This window comes from Amblyomma mixtum, chromosome 1 (genome assembly GCF_055824585.1).
Source record: "Amblyomma mixtum isolate Tamu chromosome 1, ASM5582458v1, whole genome shotgun sequence".
In the NCBI taxonomy this organism is placed as follows: Eukaryota; Metazoa; Arthropoda; class Arachnida; order Ixodida; family Ixodidae; genus Amblyomma; species Amblyomma mixtum.
This window is the reverse complement of record NC_143012.1, coordinates 145,066,616-145,087,331: the sequence shown is the minus strand read 5'-3', so window position 1 is coordinate 145,087,331 and position 20,716 is coordinate 145,066,616. Positions and strand designations below refer to the sequence as shown.

Sequence of the window (20,716 nt, the reverse complement as noted above, 5' to 3'; positions counted from 1 at the left end):
GCAACTCGGCATCGGCTCGTTGAACAGCAGCCATAGCTGTGAAGTCGATGATTGGCCATCCATTGTCCGTTGCATTGACTTCAGCACGAGAAAGAGCGTCGGCAACTATGTTGGACTTGCCGCTGACGTGACGAATGTCGCAGGGAAATTCGTAAATGTAGGCGAGCTGCCTGATTTCGCGAGGAGCGTAGGAGGTACTGCTGGATACCAGTGCAGACATCAGAGATTTGTGGTCAGTGAGGATATGAAAGCTGCGTCCCTCGAGAAAATGTTGGAAGTGCTTCACAAGATCGACTTTGCTGAATATTGTGCAGCCATGTAGAGCCGATGTAAAATCTTCGATGTGGGGAATCGGGTAGCGGTCAGGGACTCTGGCCTTGTTGAGGGCCCGGTAATCGCCACACGGCCACCAGTCGCTGGTCTTTTTGGGCACCATGTGGAGGGGCGATGCCCAAGGACTGGAGGAGGGGCGGATGAAGCCAAGCTCTAGCATATGCTCAAATTCCTGTCTGGCGACAGCGAGGTGATTCGGTGCGAGGCGACGAGCGCGAGCAAACACGGGAGGCCCAGTTGTCACAATATGATGAGTCACGTTGTGAGCGACTGGCGCTTGGAGAGACGGGGGTCGGAAGACATGTGGATACTCGACAAGTATGCTGGACCAAGGGTCAGAAACGGTGCTGTGCGCCTGGAGGAGCCGGAGTGGTGGAACGTGGCAAGAGGCGCCTTGGACGACTAGGCTTGTTTCTGAATCCAGTATTCGGTTTTGCCGCATGTCAACTAGGAGCCTGTAGTGCCATAGAAAGTCGGCGCCGATGACTGGCGAGCGCACGTCCGCGATAACAAATACCCAGCGAAAGGTACGTCGGAGTCCGAGGTCAAGCGTTAGCGACTTCTGGCCGTATGTCCGTATGGTGGATCCGTTGACTGTGTTCAGAGGAGGAGAGTCTAAAGGACGGCGCCGCTCAGCCAACGTAGGCGGAAGAACACAGATCTCGGCACCAGTGTCGATGAGGTAGCGGACTTTGGTTGCACGGTCAGTGACGTGGAAAAGGCGGCTGGATCGCGGGCCGAGAACACCGGTCGCCTTCAGTGTTCGGCCGGACTGTTTCCCGCGAAGGAGCGGGGCTGGCGGCACAGGCGTGCACGAGAGCCGTATCGGCGGTAGAACCAGCAAGGGGTCGTCAAGGTCGGAGAACGATTGCCAGATAAACTGGTGCTGCGACGGCGGGGTGGAGACGACGAATGCGGCCGGCGAGCACGAAGGGCTGCAACTTCAGCTGTAAGCTGCGCCACCTGCCGGGCTAGCTCCTCCAGGCGCACAGCACCATTTCCGACCCTTGGTCCAGCATCCTTGCTGAGTATCCAGATGTCTTCCGACCCCCGTGCCTCCAAGCCATTGTTCGGCTGTTGAAACCGAAGCTGAAACAGCGTGACAGAAAAATTCGATTACAAATAATTTAGCGATTGTAGGCGGATACAACATGGTGATTCATGCATAGTAGTGTCTTCCGCATCATTATAGAGAAGAAAGCATGTCACCAAAATTGGGTGTCTATACTCGTTTAAGAGTCTGGTCCTTCTGGAGTCATGCCAAGGACACTACAACTGTATTTACACATGGACTCCTGCTTTGATGTTGCCACCAATTCTCACTTTCTCAAGTGAAGACTAAAAGCATGTTGTCCTGTAGTTTATTAGCTGAAAAAGCAACTGTTTAATTTTGTCTGCTTGAACACAGCTGTACACATGCTGCCAAGCCTTCTCGTGCCAGTTTGTTGTAAAAAAGCGCGCTTGGTTTTCTGAGAAGGGTGTTTCTACTTACGATGGCAAAAAAATAGAAATCCATTTCAAGAAGCTGCACTAATTTCTTCATGCGAGACTTATCCCCAGCATCACTCTCTCTCAGCTTGGATATGTTGGTGTAGTGAAGTACCTTGCCTTGCTCTTCCTGTCTGCAGGCACAGCTGGCAGCTGGCTGAAGGTGCTGAGCTTCAAGCAGGGCTCCCACTACCCTTTTGTCCGACACCCGGATGTCTGTGCCGACGAGATCGTGCTGCTACTGCAGAAAATTGGCGCCCTGCAATGACGAGGGCTTCCCGAAGTCGAGGGAGGACTGGGTGGCTGCGGCGGCAACAATTTCAGTCTAGCCTGTCTTGAAGAAGAGAGGTGTTAAACAAATCTTCTGTGATATTCTGCAAGCACTTGCAAGTTTTTTTGCAGGTCTTGTTAATGTCTAAGAGCAGCTGTAAGCATACAGAAAACAATGGTTTTCTTTGTGACACAACTTGGTAGAATAGGAATGAAATTCCAGACTCTGTAGAGACATTGTGATTGCGATCAGGGTAGTTGCATGTTTAATGCCATTGCATCAATCCTTAAGCCTTTCTTTCAAATGCGACTGTCAATTGTCATTTTAAAGGTCGATACACTGCCCTGTCACGACTTTCCACATGAATCACTGTCATATGCTGAGCATTTCATACCAGCTTTCTGTATTGCAGCCTTGCTTCATTGTAGTCAAGGCTCACAGAGATTATCATAGTTCCAGTTCAACGAAGGACCCTTAAACGGCTCAGTTAGCAGAGCTCTCAGTCATGGAAATTGCAGCTTGCTTTAGCAAGCAGTCCTCTAGAGGCACTGGGATTCTTCAGTTCATGGCTAGAATGGGAAAACACGAGGTGAATGGCGTTACTTCTGTGCTTTCTTGAATGCAAGTGATGTTCGCCAGATATATTTAGAAGAAACGATTTTAGTTTTATATTTATAGAAATAAATACTCTTTGCCAGATGTTTTTGCTCACTCGTTTCTTCAATCGTCAACTGATTGGAGGACACACTCCCTCTCCCCGACACGGACATAGAGAGAAAGGGGGAGCCCGCCTGTGCCACGGCCCTTACTACTTGTCTTTCTGCTGCCTCCATACCATCATGTCAAATCGTCCGTCACCACTTTGTACTCCATCTTTATTTTGTACATTACCGACACCTTCATAGAACCTTTCTTCCATTTCGTCATCATGGCTAGATTTCAGGGCATAGGCCTGGACAACCTTTAACCTCGTGCTAAAGGGACACTGCGGACAACGTCATGTAATTATTGTTCTTGGCAAATATTGATTCTCTGACTCTCTGTTCGTCTAGCAGCAAAGCGCCCATTTGTCCATGGCCAAGCAGATTTAACTTAAAATTATTCCTGTCACTTGATTCAAACTAGTGGCACCCACAGTGAGTAGTATAGGACTCGCCACTGTTCTGAGCTGGATGGCGTGCAACATAGCCACAGGGATCTGCACAAAAATTCAGTGTCAGTGTACTAAGTGTCACTGTATCAGCTGGTGATTGTGACACCTGCATTTCGTTTTTGGTCTTTTCTAGCTTGAGGCAACCTCTCAGACTTGGGATTGTGCCGAAGCTCGTAAAGAGAGAGGCAAGGTGGAAAGGTTAACAAAAGCAGTTTATTTCAGACACGTACAAGCGCTAAAAAACACGGACAGAGAAGAGACTTGGACAACACGAGCGCTTACTTTCAACTGAAGGTTTATTGATACACAAGCACAATTTTATACACCTTGCTGCATGACGTCAAACTGATAGCCCTGCCGACATCACGTGGCCGCTCCCAAAAACATTATTTCCTTTTTAGTCAGTGTGACAGATGGTAAGCTGACGCAGGATGGACCGCTTTTCTAATCAAATCTGCCTCTATTATCTCTCTCACATCCTGACAACTATGTTTGGTCACAATCTTGCATGCGCTGAAGACAGGTTTGCATGGTTTCTTATTCTTTACAGCACAATCATGACAATGTTCAGAAAGATTACCGTCTCTATAATTGCCTACCTTCCTCCTGTGTTCCAGTAATCTTTCGTTCAGACATCGGCCAGTTTGACCGATGTACCTAGAGCCACACGATAGAGGAATTTCATAGACCACACCAGAAACACATGCTACAAAAGGATCCCGGTGCTTGATACCGCATGGTTCTTTAGGCTTTGGAAAAGGGTTAGTCAACTTGACTAGTTTTTCCAACTTCTCAGGCGCCGAGAACACTACTCTGACGTCACTGCGTTTCGCAATCTTCTTTGGGCGATGGGAGGTGTTGTGCAAATAGGGGATGACTACTGTTCTGTTTCCATTTGCTTCGATCTGGTTCTTGTCTTTTCTCTTTACGGTTTTCAACATTCCTTCAGATACAGATACAATGAGGCTTGTCTGATACCCAGCTGACTGAAGACGCGTCACTTGCTTTTGGAAACCATGGCTCAGTGAATGGCAACACGACTTTTTTAGTGCATTATTTAGGCATTCATCTCATACAAAACTTGTTACGAGAGCAATCGCTAAGCAAGCCTATCCAGCGCAATTTTGGCATGCGCCTTGAAATGTTAAGCCTTCCGTGGTGAACAGAGCTCTTTGAGTTTCCTCATTGCGAATGCCTGCTACCAGTCCGTCTCTCCGAAATTGCACTTCCGAGCAAGGTGTTTTAACTCCAGAACGAAATCTTCTACGCTCTCTTGCTCCAGTTGAACTCGGCGGTTAAACCTGCACCTTTCAGCAATGACTGAAGTTTGCGGGCTGTAGTGATTCTTCAGCAGAATCTTGATTTCAGCGAAAGTCTTTTCACCGGGAAGCGCTGGAACTACCAGGTTCTTGAGGACTTCATACGCCTCTGTGCCAAGTACTGTTAGAAAAACTGACAGTTTCTTTGCTTTCGAGACCTCATTGGCGCTGACGAAATGTTCAAACCGTTCCAAGTCGGAATCAAAGTTCTGGACCTTGGGATCGTACTCATCGATACTGCCAAGACGCAACATCGCTTCGGTGCACAAACGTAACAACGTAAACGTAACAACACTTCGGTGCAGTTACTTATCGTGTCGATGCCTTGCTTGGTGCGTAGGATCCGTTGTCAGCTGCTTGCCCCTGGCCGCCAGCCACTTGCAGTCCGCGTTAGTGGCTTCCGATGTGCGTCGTCCTATCTTGCCCAGACACGCTTGGCAGGCCAGTCCCGACGGATCCCATCCTCGTCGCCAGTGAAATAACTACAACCAGCATCGACGAAGGTCCAGCAAAAAAAAGCCTTTATTGCCAAGAGCATGGTGTTCTTATAGTGCGCCGATAGCGTGCCGTGCGCAGCTTATCAGCAGCACGGAATGACACGTCAGCGGCTCGCTAGGCGCTCACGCTATCACACAGTACAATAATGGTGCATTGCAGCTCTGGATTTTACATAGAGTGGCGGTCTGCCCTGAATGGTAGCTATTCATGGTGTGTGTTCCACTATAGTCTCCTGTTGTTCCTATGAGTGCTACCTGGGATTGTGTACAGTGTAACCTATATAGTGGTGTGCTTTGGCAGGCTGGGCACATAGATGGTGTGTGAATGAGAGGTGCCTACATAGCTTCCTGTGTGGGCTGCCTGGGTAGGTCAAGTATTGTGCAGCAATACAATAATGGTGCATTGCAGCTCTGGATTTTACATAGTGGCGGTCTGCCCTGAATGGTAGCTATTCATGGTGTGTGTTCCACTAGTCTCCTGGTGTTCCTATGAGTGCTACCTGGGATTGTGTACAGTGTAACCTAGTGGTGTGCTTTGGCAAGCTGGGCACATGGATGGTGTGCAAATGAGAGGTGCCTACATAGCTTATTTCCTGTGTGCTGCCTGGGTAGGCCAAGTATTGTGCAGCAATACAATAATGGTGCATTGCAGCTCTGGATTTTACATAGTGGCGGTCTGCCCTGAATGGTAGCTATTCATGGTGTGTGTTCCACTAGTCTCCTTGTGTTCCTATGAGTGCTACCTGGGATTGTGTACAGCGTAACATAGTGGTGTGCTTTGGCAGGCTGGGCACATGGATGGTGTGCAAATGAGAGGTGCCTACATAGCTTGATCCTGTGTGGGCTGCCTGGGTAGACCAAGTATTGTGCAGCAATACAATAATGGTGCATTGCAGCTCTGGATTTTACATAGTGGCGGTCTGCCCTGAATGGTAGCTATTCATGGTGTGTGTTCCACTAGTCTCCTGGTGTTCCTATGAGTGCTACCTGGGATTGTGTACAGTGTAACCTAGTGGTGTGCTTTGGCAGGCTGGGCACATGGATGGTGTGCGAATGAGAGGTGCCTACATAGCTTCCTGTGTGGGCTGCCTGGGTAGGCCAAGTATTGTGCAGCAATACAATAATGGTGCATTGCAGCTCTGGATTTTACATAGTGGCGGTCTGCCCTGAATGGGAGCTATTCATGGTGTGTGTTCCACTAGTCTCCAGGTGTTCCTATGAGTGCTACCTGGGATTGTGTACAGTGTAACTTAGTGGTGTGCTTTGGCAGGCTGGGATCATGGATGGTGTGTGATTGAGAGGCGCCTCTATAGCTTCCCTTCTGTGTGTGCTGGCTGGGTGTAATCAAATTTTGTGCAGGATGAAATAATGGTGCATTGCAGCTCTAGATTTCACACAGCGGAGCTTGCTTCAGATGGTAGCTATTCTTTATGGTGCGTATGCTGCACTAGTCATCTCCACGGCTTCCCGTGAGTGCTACCTGGAGCTCTGTACAGTGTAACCCAGTGGCATGCTTTGGTAGGCTGGAAGACTGGATGGTGTGCAAGTGAGAGGTACCTCCATAGCTTACCTGCCTTGTGTGCTGCCTGGTTGTAATTTAGTTTTGTGCAGCATAAAATAAGGGTGCAGTGGTGTGCTCTGAACCGTAGGTAGTCATGGTGTGTGCCAGGAATGGCCATGAGTGCTGCCTGGAATCGTGTATAGTGCAACCTAGTGGTGTGCTCTGCTAGGCTGGAAACATGGGTGGTGCATGTGCGAGTGCTCTTCCATTGGCTGCCCATTGAGCTGCCTGGGTATAAACAAGTTTTGTGCAGCATAAAATAATGGTGCAGTGTGGCTCTAGGTTTTTATATTGCAGTGGTGTGCGCCATACCATAGGTATTCATGGTGTCTGTTGCTCTAGCTGTCTCGAGGTCTTCCCGTGAGTGCTGCCTGGAATTGTGTATAGTATAACGTAGTAATATGCTTTGGTAGGCTGGGAGCATGGATGGTGCGTGAGTGAGAGGCACCTACATAGCTTACCTGCTGTATGTGCTGCCTAGGTATAAACTAGTTTTGTGCAGCATAAAATAGTGGTGGAGTGCGGCTCCATCTGTGGTGTGCTCGAAGCGTAGGTATTCATGGTGTCTGTTGCTCCAACAGTCCATCTCCAGGTCTTCCCGTGAGTGCTGCCTGGATGGTGCAGCAGTGAGAGGCGTCTCCGTAGCTTTCCACATGGGCTGCCTGGGTATAATCATTGGTGTGCTGTGATGGTCTGCACTTGATGTCAGCAGGAGTCTGGCAAGCCAGATGCAATGGTGCTGCATCTGGCTGTGCCAGACCCCGTTTGTCTCTCGGCAGAGCCTGGCTGCTAGAGAGCGCGTCTCCCAGGTGGCGGATAGGGAGGCTTCTACCAAACAGGGCAAGTTCAATACCAGTGATCACATGGGGAAGTACCGTATTTACACGATTGTAGGTTGACGTGATTTTTTTTTAAATTTGAAAATCCGAAGTGGGGGGTCGACTTTCAATCGAAACCGAAGCATGGCACCATAAATAAAGGCAAGACAAATGAGATACCAGGGATGCTACACAGCCTGGTTGCATTTTGTTGCGTGAGCAGCACTACGCCAGGTTTTCGCCTCGTCGTGTAGCCGGTGGCCGGTTGGCACGCAAGGCCTTGAACATCCGTTGCCTAGCAACCGTTTAAGCCGAGCTCCGCCAGGTGGCGTCGCCGGCGCCGCGCGCGTAGTCGCTTGCTCCCGCCAGATGCGTGCTCTCCGCGGAAGTAGAGGCTGAGGAGGTAGCTCTTCGCGGGGGCATATGCGTGCTTCGCCTCGGTGGAATCTTGTCGTTATGGGGAGCGCTAGAGAGAAGCAGCGGCGATAGGACCAAGCTAGAAGGAGACAACGCATTCGAGAGACAGCAGAAGAACGCACTGCACGACTCGAAAAGCATCACAGCTAACGCAACTGACCAGGTTAGCCAGAACTTAACCATGCCTGATATTTGCTGCGGGGTTCTGTCGCATCTCTCTTGGTGCTGGCCCTGAGCAGCTGATCTGTCAATGCGCAGAACCGGCATCCCCCCCAGAGGCTAATGGCAGCTGTCGATAAGCAGTGAATTGGCACCCTCTGCCCCCCTCACGCGTGGCTGCGGGTTGCGGCTACTAATAAGCGGTGGCGGCCCGATAACGCTGTTGCGTTCTGCTCCTAAAGGCGAAGCTTAACTAATCCTACCGTTTGCGGGGAATTAAAAAAAAAAGGCAGGAGCACAACGTTAATCCGATTTATATTAGAGAAATCGGCTGCACAGGGCAATGAATCGAAGTTTTCCAGAACGCTCGGAACGTGTAGATAGAGTTCCAGAGGTAAAAATACGAGTTCAGATTTTTCTTCAGTGAACCTTTAAAGGCGAAGCTTAAGCAACCTCCAAGTTTCTTTTTTTTTTCTTGACGTGCTATGGGGGGCCGACTTACATTCGAGTCAACTTACAATCGTGTAAATTCGGTAATTCTCTTATTGATTCCTTAAAAGCAGGCTTTTAGCTGGCTTTCAAGCTTTTGTTTGGTAGGAGTGGTGCTTGCACCCCGCGGACCAACAGGCGACTGAGAACTTCAGGTCGGCACGCTCACGAATTAGACTGGACCTTCGAAGGGAACCCAGGAAACTTCCAAGGAAGCAGCCCATCTGTGGGTTAGCAGTTAGAGGGAAAGCAGAGGAGTGATCTCGGTGCAGAAGAGATATTTGGCTTTAGCCGAGTGAGACGAGCTTAATGTTCAGGAAATGAACGATAATCTCTGATATCATTACTGAGTGCACAATAGAAGAAGGTGGTAGGATAGTTACACAGGATACCGGTAACTATTTCAGGAGACAAAAGATATTGTTAAGGAACGCCAAAGCATGAAAGCCTCTAATCCTGCGGAAAGAATAGAACTGGCAGAGCTATCAAACTTAATAAGCGCAAGGAAGTATCGTACGGAGAGAATCAAGCAGCCTCTATCGAACAGAAGCAGCCTAAAAGCGGTCAAGAGGAAACTAGGTGGACGCTAAGAGTTCTTTTTTCACCCAGCTCAATAACCCGCTACAATGCTGTACTCAGTGACATAGTTCTGTGCAACAGTCAGAAGTCGTGTTGCATGAAAGAACCATTCCATGACTATCATCTGTGTTCACTGCCTTATGTGCATTTTTTCCCCCCAAGTTTTGCCTCCTGAATTGAAATCCCTAGTTCCTCTTTATTTTATTTCTTTGACGTTTACAATTTGCAGTGCTTGTGTTCTTTGTGCCGGTGTTTTTATCAGGCGTGGACTTACACCAATTGTATCTCCACCTTATGTAATGCCCTTGGGCCGTTGAGGATGAAATACAGTAGCTGACCAATTTTTCAGACTTTGTCACGCGCCTCATAGGAATATGTATATATTTCAAACACTTGGAAGTTCGAAAGTTCGATTTTTCAAACTAAAATAGGCGCCAACAGTACTGCGGAGGTTGGTTTTGGAACAAAAGTCTGTTACCTCAGCCTAAAATAGGTGCGAGCAAGCAACGCTGTCACGACCAACCGGCGCTTTGCTGCTGTGAAAGGCGCCATCTTTAATTTTAAACTGCATCAATTGGATGGACTGACTACCGTAAAATTCCGAACAAGCGCCCCCACCCTTGCAAGGGCCCCCCCTAACTTCACTGTCAATTTCACATTTCCGCGCCTTTCCAGGAAAGTGCCCCCCCCCCCCCCGCCCCCCGCACGCGTTCTTGTAACGTACCGCGCCCAAACAACACTGGACTGCCCCATCCAGTTCAAGAATCCAATCCAATCCTGCTTTTCAAGCCATTCGCATGCTCGTTTGCACGCGCCATTTGTCTTGTTTTGGCGTTGTCGAGTTAGGCTTAGGTTAGGCTTGGCTATGTGTTCTTCACTGTTGCCTTTGTATTTTATGGCACGCTCTTCGTTGCCATCAAGGCGGCCTACAAAGCATAGCGCATGAGCCAGAGCACGCGACTGTGCAGGAAATGGCCAATGTTGCCACAGCCAATGTTGTCTGCAGTGTAGAAGATGCCGCCCGTGGTATGGGAACTACGTGGGGACATGGGGTGGGATGGCAGGATGCAGTCGCAGGCATTCTTCTTCCCACGGTTTCCTTCTCTTGGTCTGTGCAACCATCACGTCTTAGGGACACGAGCTCTATTCTCGCAGTATATGTAGAGTGGCGCATGTGCGGCATGACCTGTGGCCGCGTCACACACCTGATAATTTCAGGTGGTGCTGGAAAGCACGACTCTAGCCCAGATACGGTTGGATATTATTGTTTGCAAACGAGAGGTGAGAAATGGCGAGGTTCGCAATTTTTCAAGCCAGTTTCTCGCAGCAAAATGAAGTTTTTCTAGGTTCAGATTTTTCGGGCTGTTCATTTATTTGAATCATTTCTTTGGTCCCGCCGAGTCCGAAGAATCGGTCTTTCCGAAGAATCGGTTGGCGACTCTAAATAAAATGGGAAGGCAATGTCATTGCCAATATGGATAAGATAATAGTTAAAGTAGCTGAGGAGTTCTACAAAAATCGACACAATAGCTGAAGTAATCAGGATGTTAATGAAAGGCAGTAGCACAGAGCAATTGAACATCTCGCAAATAACGAAAGAGGAAGTTATTAAGGCCTTAGAAGCAGTGTAAAGGAGGAAAGCAGCTGGTGAGGATCAGTAACAGCAGATCTCGTGAAGGACGGGGGGGGGGGGTTTCAACTGGCCACGACCTCATGCGTACGGGAATCTTGGAAGATAGCATTATCTGAATCCATAAGAAAGGGGGCATCAAGGGCTTGAAAAATTGCAGACCAGTTAGCTTACTGTCCGTTGCCTGCAAGGTATTCACGAAGGTAATCGCTAATAAAATTGGGACCACCTTAGACTTCAATGAACCAAATGACCAGGCAGGGTTTCATAAATGCTACTGTACAAAAGACCACATTCACACTGTCGACCAGGCCTCTCATAGCCTGAGTTGCTGTGGTACATTGAACCCCTTAAACTGAACTAGTTTACATTCATATATCGTGGGGAGTCCTTGTACTAGTCCTGGTGCAGTGGTACAATTAAGCGATGTGCCCTGGCAGGGGGCTGTTGCAAACACAGCCACCGATGAGGCTTGTGGGACAAAGGTTGCTCTCCACGAGCAACCGCTCAGGATTTTTAAGGTGATCCAAAGACACGGAATCGGAGAGAGAGTTGTGCGCCCAGTAGAGTGCTCCTGTAAAATTTTAGAACTTGGGATGCCATCACCACTGGTGAAGAATGCCCTGTAATGCCGCTGCACTGCACAACACTGCAGTGGAGCTGCTCAGAATTCGAATCGCCCGTGTACTCGTACGCCCAGGCATTCATGCTTCTATGTCCTGATCATAGCAGGCACCAACACTTCTCAGCAAGCGAGCCTCCAATAAGGGGAGGGTGAGGGAAAAAAAGGCATACTCGAAACTCATCGATGCAACGACTGCTGCTGATTTACGGCGACAGCCTTTTGCGACATATGACCCGTCTTGTTCACGTTTTGCTGTTCGGCGGGCAAGAGTTGCAGAATGGGGGTGCCAGCTATGCTGTGGATGGGACAACTTCCATCATGGGTGAGCACATTTGAACAGCTTTTCAGTGTAAAAGTCCGAAATCCACTTTGTGAAACAGTTGGGCTCGTGACGACTCTCAAGGCATGTGAGCCAGTTCTCCGCAGTGGAATAGTACGCAGTGTATGACAACCTACTTGCTGCTGCTATCGGCAGGCTGTGTCAGAGCTACTTTGCGGTGTGCCCAAACAGCTTTGTTGCCAAACACAACTTTTCTACTGCACCATGTTTACTCGCACACCACCATGGTGGCTTTGTGGTTAATGCACTCGGCTGCTGACCCAAAAGACGTGGGTTCGATCGCGGCCGCAGCGGTCTAAGGCGAAATTCTAGAGGCCCGTGTACTGTGCTATGTCAGTGCATGTTAAAGAACCTCAGATGGTCGAAATTTCCAGAGACCTTCACCATAGCATCCTTCATAGCCTGAGTCGCTTTGGGACGTTAAACCTCCATAAATCAAACCAAATCATGTTTACTCAGCTGGTGCGATTAAACTGACACACTATTAGTAGCAGCTAATAAGCGAACTGATGTTGTTTTTCCGCTGGCCCACGTCGTCACATAATCAGGAAGAAAGCAGCTTGTTTCTGCAGCTCTAAGGGTCCACTTGAAAGTCGGATTACAAACGGCCTACGTGTGGATCGCAGGAACTGCTGAGAGCGCATCATGCAGTCAGTGGTGACATTCTATCTATTCACTATGTAATAAGATGCATTTTGTATTTTTACTTGGACCACCTCAGTATGAAATTTAAGGGTAAGTATGCATCCTAGTTGCACCTTTTTTAAACTTATAGCCTTTTTTTTTAATACATTAATTTGTTCTTTTACAGTTAACATGTTTTTACTGAGTAGTACGTGGCCTTGAAAGGCGATAAAGCATTTTTGGTCGCTTACTAATGTCACATAAGTTTCATGGAAACATAGTAAAAATATTACTTTTGGGGCTAAAATGAAGTAAAGTCTATAAAAAAAAATTCTGTTCGTAGTTTTTTCATGTCTGATACTTTTATAGACCGTTTACAGAAAGGAGAGAGAGAATAAACTTTATTTTTGGCATTGGTGCGCAGTCTAAAACGGCTGCTGTGCAGCTTGTGTACGAATGTCAAATGATTATTAAACCCGGCTGTGGTATGGATGTAACGTGTATTGCTTAATTAATATGTAGAGCTAATGTCCTTGTGGTCTAGTAGCGGAAAATTAGACGCGCTTATTACATATGGGCCACAAGAGGCCATTTTTCGAGAAGCTGTCAGCGAGATCATGCTGCTTTCTTGGAGCACCATATGTTTATTGGTTTGGTTTTATAGGGTTTAACGTCCCAAAGTGAGTTAGGCTATAAGGGACGCCGTAGTGTTGGGCTCCTGATAACTTCGACAGTCGAGTTTTTTAACACGCGCGCTGACATTGCACAGTACACGGCACTCCAGCATTTCTCCTGCATCGAAACGTGACCGCCGCAGCTGGGATTGAACCTGTGTCCTTCGGGTCAGCAGTCAAGTACCATAACCACTAAGCCACCACAGCGGCTAGGGAGCGTTGATGTGTTACACTACGAAAAAAAATCAACAATACAAATCCCACGCGCCTATTTATTTTAGTGCTGGCATTAGCTGTGGGAATGCCAAAACGAGCTGATGATATCCTCACAGCGGTAATATATTGTGCCGCTGAAACGTTACTGCGATATTTTCACAGTTTATCATCATCATTATCAGCTTGACTATGCCCACTGCAGGGCAAAGGCCTCTCCCATGTATCTCCAATTAACCCTGTCCTTTTCCAGTTGCCGCCACTGTATCCCCGCAAACTTCTTAATCTCATCCGCCCACCTAGCTTTCTGCCGTCCCCTGTTACGTTTGCCTTCTCTTGGAATCCACTCCTTGAACCTCAAGGACCAGCGGTTATCTTCCCTTCGCATTACATGCAATGCCCAAGCCCATCTCTTCGTCTTCGTTTCGACTAGGATGTCATTAAACCGCATTTGTTGCCTCAGCGACTCTGCCCGCTTCAGGTGTCTTAACGTTATACCTATCATTTTTCTTTCCATAGCTTGCCGCCTTGTCCTTGACTTAAGCTGAACCCCCTTTTTTTAGCCTCCACGTTTCTGCCAACAGGTGAGTACCGATAAGATATAGCTGCTGCATACTTTTCTCTTGAGGGATGTTGGTAAACTGTCATTCATGATCTGAGAGAACCTGCCATATGCGCTCCACCCAATTCTTGTTTTTCTAGTCATTTCACTCTACCATACGGATCAGCGGTCAGTACCTGACCTAAGTAGATATGTTCTCTTACTGCTACTTCCAGCACTTCGCTGCTAATTGCGAACCGCTGTTCCCTTGCAAGACTGTTGAGCATTACTTTGGTTTTCTGCATGTTAATTTTTAGCCCCACTGTTCTGCCTAACTCATTGATCATGCTTTGCATTTCATCTCCTGAGTGACTTAGCAAGGCAATGCACCTTGCTAAGGCGCATGGCAAGCCTGGAGTGCGGCCTGATCTCGGTGACCAGAACCGGCGACGCACTTCCTCACCAGAACCGGATTTGGCCACCCTGGTGTAGTACTTGGCCGCAACGTTCTATGAACAAACCAGTTAACCCTCAGCCTCCAGCGGCTGCGGAGCAACTGACCAAGGTGGCAGTCAGACCTGTGACGCAGCGGAGGGTGCTAAGAATCACTGGCTCCGGACAGGCCGCTATTGGAAACTGCCTTATTGCGGCTATTAGTGCGACCTCATTTCTTATACATCGTGCAAAGTAGGACAGTCAATGTGTGCAGTCCTGTAACTTTGCTCACTTTCGACAAACGCGGATCCAATGAATCGAATAATTGATGCCTTTTAGACCTGCACTTTAGTGTTTCCTGGGAGTCCGCATGGTGTTCACTGCACCAGTGCACTGTTGTGCGCACTTAGCGCTAGCGCGGGGAAAGCGCAATTCATCATCATTTACTACTGACGTTTCTATAATTTGTTAATTATTGATTGAATTTCGATTAACTCCAAAACCCCCATCGTTTCAGCTCGCTATTCATTTTGGACATCCAAATTTCGCGCCCGTGCGTTGACCAATCACGTGGTACTGCACTTTCGGTGATTCAAATTTCGCGCCACTCCCGAGCCGACCACGCCCACTTTTGGTCACTTTTTTGGCTCTAATTAACTAATGATCCGATCGGCACCAAAATTTTTGCGGCGCATCGTTACATCATCATGCTCTGATTATAACCACTTTTGAGACGATATCACTTTACAGTTTCCCACAATCGCTGCGGACAAGGTTGGGGATTTGCATGGAGGAAGGAAAGAACTTCCTCCATGGGGATTGCCTTTCTCTGTTGGACAATAAAAGTTCTCTCTAGCTACTACTATTAGCCCTTCTGCCGACAGCAGCGCCATCAGTGGTGTTGCCTCTCCGGCGCTGCCGGCGCTCCGGTACGTACGCACACTGCTCGCACCGTAGTTTTTATGGCTCACTATCCCATCTCATCTAGTTAAAGCGCTCTTGAGCACAAATACACGGTGTCCTGCTGTTGTGATTGTTGAGTCAGTCAGACTGAGCTGCACCCACAACTACGGATGGCGAGCATGCTTCGTCTTCTGGCCACCCGGCCTGTCCATCAGCTAGGTAAGGGTCGCCTTTACGAACTTAGTTGCTCATTGCGAATTTTGTTTTCCTTGTTTCCGCGGCCGGCAACGGACGCATGTTGGTGCGCGGCGTGTTCCATGCGAGGAGAAGAGTTTCCCGACCGGTAGCTGCGCCAGTCGCGCTGTTGATCGTGGCGTCTGCTCGGCGCGTCAGCGCTCGAGCGTTTGGCGGGTAAAACAAACGCTGCTTCTCGTGGTGGTGGCGGTAGGGCCGCGGTTTTCAGGTGCTGTCTAGCAGCCTGTGCAAAATGGGGAACGCGTCCAGAATGATGCGGAACGCGAGGTTTCTTGCGCGCGGAATTATCGGCCAACATCTATTGCATAGACCCACTAGCTTTCAAGCGGCTCATTGAAAACATTTCATCGTGATTCTTGTATTTGTTTGCCGGCAAACATGAGTTTGTACAACATAGGTTTAGGTGTTATCCCAGTCAAAAACTGGGTCCAATAGCGAATTCTGTTGCGATCCAATTGGAATCAAATGGACTCAGTAGGATGGAACATTTAAATTCGTTGGTCCAAGCGAATTACTCAACAGTTGCATAATCCAGTTTCTTTTCGAGATTCCAGCTGGTTCCTATGATTACAAGTGGGTATAACTAGGACCATGTTAAGTTTTCTCAAAGAATAAAAATCAAATTTTAATGCACATTATAGAAAAATTAAGAAGCTAGAGAGTTCTGGAAAAAGTGGTTCAGTTGTCAGCTGTACTAAGTGCAATCACTAGTTTTGACGGAAAATTTATTCAAGGTTCAGAGGTCCACCTCTCAGACAAATTATAAGGCTCGCAGGCTTGCCTGAAGCTTATAGGACATAGCTTAGATTGCTAATTTTGTGACTGATTTGTGACCAGAGGTGTGACTTGAAATGTTTCAGCCTGTTTCCACAGGGGGGCCCCTTCTAGGGCATATTAAGAACTCGGGGGGTGGAAAAAAGACAACACAGGCAATAGCCCTGTTTACATGAATCCGACAGGACCGCGTAGAGTCAGCATTGGGCTAGGTGACTCGCCACTGATTTGCCCCGCTTGGTGTCTACATGAATTCGGATCAAGTGTGTAAGTATTGCAGTGGTGCCTAGCATCGAGGTTTGTTGTTATCGTGCAGGCTCCCGGTTCCTGTTTTTAGCCCAAGCATTCCCATGCGCTGCTGTCTGCTATCCAGCGCCTTGCTCACATTTTTTTCCCATTAATTAATGCTAGGCACCATTCCATTTCCCGGTTGCTCCAAGAAGCGCGTGGTGAAGATAGCGCGGGGGCTGACGACGGCTGCCATTATGGCAGATTGATCACATGACCGGAAGCTTTCCCAGAAATCCCTGTTACCTGACTGCATTTACATGCTTTTAGAAAGGCGGGCCAAGCAGCGAGTCAACCCACCCCCTGCAGGCGAGTTAACTCGACTCACTCTGCCGCTTATTTTACTCGACCCGACAGCGTTTGCATGAACCCGACAGCTGGTTTTTTACCCGACTAGAAGACTCGGCTTGACTCTATCGAATTCATGTAAACAGGCTTATTGACTAGCAACATTAATTGATAGCACTTGTGTTCTCTGTTCTTTTCGTCACACTGCTCACACTGTCATGTCATAGTCACACTGCTTTTAACGGCTGATCTGTAGTGTGCCTCACTACCTATCGAGAGGTTTACATGCTTTGAGATACATGTGAAAAACACTTCATAGTATAAATTTTCTGAATTCAGATTTACGTGAAGAAGGCTGATTTCATAGGCAGTCTGACCTGAAAATACCGGCGGTTCTTGTCTGACTTTTGGATGCATTTCATCATACGAATGCTCATCGTGTGCTGTCCTGTGACAGAGGAGAAGAGAATATGCAGGTTGCCCAAGCTCTGTTTATATTTCAGTGGGTGGCGAAAACATGCTGACCCATAATGCAACTGGTTTAATATTGTCTCTGTTTCAGAGAGTGCAGAGATTGATAGCTTAGATAGGCTTTGAATGTAATTTAATAGGCTTTGAATGTTAATATGTTTGAACAGCATATGTCATGGAACGAACATACAAACTTTGTTATCACTAAAATTTCACGTGTTACTGGCGTCCTTTCTAAACTACGATCTTGCTTACCAAAAAGCGTCAAGCTCTTAATATATAAAGCTTTATTTCTGTCAATTATACATTACTGTTATTTGGTGTGGGGCACTACCACTAACACGAATATCATCAAACTTTACAGATTGCAGAAAAAAGGCAGTTCGAATAATCACGAATGTTCCATATGACAGCCACACAGAGCCTATCTTCACAGAACTGAATCTAACACATATCCCTGCAATCTACAAGACGACGTTGAGAAAGCGTTACCAGGCAGGTATTAAAAGAAACAACAAAGCTCTGAGTAGTATCGCTAACTTATCACCTAAACTATTCACACGCAACACTCGCCAACTTCAGCAATGGGAAATTCCACGCCTGCGCACTAATTATGGGCAACAAATGCTGAAATATCTTCTCCCGATTTTTCCGAATGCGCGAAGTACTTGTGATTTATCAGATGTGTGAAACTGTATGATCGTGTACCTATGCTTGCTGTACATTGCCATGTTCACGGGGCCGCGGACCCTCTCAAGCCCATATTGAGGCTTTTTGTCTGTGATCCCTCAACACCGTTGATGTTGAAAATAGACTGATTGATTGATTGATTAAAGTGATAACAGCGTGCTATCACGAAGTGAACGTGGGAGGGGAAAGCTTCAGGGTGCTTGCCAACGTTGCGACAAGAGGATTTGTCTTTGTCAGGGCAAAGTGTTTATTTATTTATTTATTTATTTATTTATTTATTGATACTGCAGGCCAATAAACTGGCCCTAGCAGGAGGGGCAATACAGTAAAGAGTGTGACAATGCAAAAGACAAAAAAACACTTAACGAAAAATAATGCTGAGTGTAGCAGTGTTAATCAATACATTCTGACACCAGCACAATAACTAACAAAACATGAAGAGCAGCACATGTGAAATAACAAACAGCAGGCAATTTCCACGCAAAACAACAGAACTGTTTCTGGAAAAAAAAAAAGGCATCACAGAGTGAAGAAGTTCGGAAAACATAGCAGATTGCGAACACTGCCACCAAGGACACAACAACAACAACAACACTGCTTTTGTTTCAGTTAGTTTATAGAAGAAAGATATTTTTCCAGCTCTTCTGCAAAGTTTTTTGACTGCAATACCTCGACAGGTATAGAATTGTATTCGTGTATAGTACGCAGGAAGAAACTATTCATATGGGATTTAGTTTTCGAAAATATTGGCGTAAGAGAGAGGTTATGTCTGTGTCTTGTCTGACGTGAACTTAGAGGTTTAATGCAATGAGGCCGCTGAAGTGCGCTTTTTCCATTTATAATGTTATGTAAAAATTGGAGACGACTTATCTTACGCCTCTTTTCCAGCGTACTGATTTTATTTGTAAGCATTATTAAAGTCGGGGAATCCTCTCTTTTATATTTATGAAAGATGAATCGATAGCCTTCCTTTGAACACGCTCTAAGTTCATTATATTCTTTTTAGTATGAGGATCCCATACAACTGCTGCATACTCCAATTTCAAATGGACAAATGTGTTGTATGCTAACATTTTGGTATTTACAGGTGCATTTCTAAGTTTCCTTTTCAAGAACCACAACTTTCTCAACGCTGATGTACATGTAATGGAAATATGGTTTGACCAAGAGAGTTTATTATTGAATGTGACACCCATCATTGGCGGGGTTTATTAAATAGGGTCGTCACTCCGAGTAGGAAGGCGAGGTGAGCGGGAAGGGTGTTGGGATGGGAGAGTGTGATTCTTGTCTCAGCATGATGGCTGCTAAGCAGGATGAACTGGTTGACCTGCATGACTGTTAAAGAAAAATGCCAGCTCAGCTCAAAGGAATCCGGGGCTGTGGAGCATGGAGAGATAGCGAATGTGGGCTTGGAAGGCTGTGCGTCCAGCTGAGACAGGTGGCTGTTTTGACCTGAAAAACTCAGATAAGGGAATTATGCAGCTTGGTGGAACGAAATACCTGGGGGCAAAAAGAGAAAGAAATTGAAGGCAAAATCAAATGGGGGCGAGTTCGGGGAAAGCGGGAAAGGAAGGGGGGGGGGGGGGGGGGAGAAATGATAGCAAGAGATACAGGTTTAAAAGAACGTGCGGTTGGGGCTAGATGCTGCATATTATTTGAGACAGAGAAAAGTAGCAATAAAGAAAGAGAAACACAAGAAATGCCGATAATAAATTGAACAGAGAGAGAGAACAACAAAAAGGAACGTGATTGAGGGGGAAAGGACAGATTGAGGCAGAGGGGTAGGGTGAAAGAAACGGTAAAGCGGCATTATGATGTACTGGGAAATGCTGTGACTATGCGCAAGACCTTTTCTTTAAAGAATTGTGCCAGTGCCGGAATGTACCCGAGAGGTTAAGTTCCTGCTGGTTGTGGATTAGGAGTGCCTCTCTGTATTTTCTGCTCCTTGCAGATGTGAAGACTGGCTGAAGAATGAACAGTTTAAGCTCATCGAAGTTGTGACAAGTTGTGTTGATTAAAATGTTCCGACACTGCCTTCTGTGCGTTCCTTGCTGTGTCAGCTGTAGTACCATTCCTGAGACCTGGAAAGCCACCAGCCTCCCCTAGTAGCTATAGGCCAATATCCCTTGTAAGCTGTCTCACCAAATCTTTTGAAAACGTTCTGCATATAAGATTAACTTTTCTCCTTGAATCCCGCAAACTTCTCATCTATCAGTGCAGTTTTAAAAGGCATGCTCAACAACTAACTCATCATCTAGTTCGCCTCGCAAATACAATTTGAGAAGCTTTTATACACAAACAGCACTGCCTTGCTGTCTTTTTTGTCTGGAGAAGGCATGTGACACAACCTGGAGGTTTGTGATTCCTCGCCACCTAGCAGAGCTTGGCATTTGCGGCAGGATGTTGAACTGCGTGGAAGCCTTCTGATCAAGCTGTTCATTTCATGTACAGCTAAGCTTAACCCTCTCGAGAAACTTCGTTCAGGAGAATGGGGTACCTCAGGGGTGTATTTTAAGCGCAACGCTCTTTGCTCTAAGAATGCATTCCATGGCCAAAATAATTCCGAAGTCCATTATGCATTCAATCAATGTTGATAATCTTCAAATAGCCTGCACATCCTCAAACATACAAATACAGGTGACAAATACAGACAAATACAGGTGACAATAATCAAACTAGTGACATGAGCAGATAAAAATGGATTCCAGCTTTCCACAGAAAATGGTGGCTGTTCTGTTCTCGCTCAAACGAGACCTACAAGCCGACCCCACTTTGCACCTAAACGAAACTGAAATGCCTGTAAAAAAATGAACAAAAATTCCTAGGCATTGCGTTTTACAGAAAACTCTAATTTCTATATCACGTAAACTCACTCAAAAAG

At 47.0% G+C, this 20,716-nt stretch overlaps 2 protein-coding genes across 2 annotated transcripts in view; both read left to right on the top strand.

Moving 5' to 3' along the window:
• LOC149367836 (uncharacterized) overlaps positions 1-2,791 on the top strand; it is a 48,290-nt gene extending 45,499 nt beyond the window's left edge. Inside the window, exon 8 of the mRNA XM_089557637.1 lies at positions 1,962-2,791. Coding sequence (XP_089413763.1) covers positions 1,962-2,089 — 128 coding nt within the window. The 3' untranslated portion in view covers positions 2,090-2,791. The remainder of the gene's footprint in view (positions 1-1,961) is intronic.
• A 12,285-nt stretch (positions 2,792-15,076) lies between these two features.
• The window catches only part of LOC149367835 (uncharacterized), a 31,727-nt gene continuing 26,087 nt past the window's right edge, over positions 15,077-20,716 (top strand). The window contains exon 1 of the mRNA XM_089557627.1: positions 15,077-15,288. Within this exon, the coding sequence (XP_089413753.1) occupies positions 15,240-15,288 (49 nt within the window). The 5' untranslated portion in view covers positions 15,077-15,239. The remainder of the gene's footprint in view (positions 15,289-20,716) is intronic.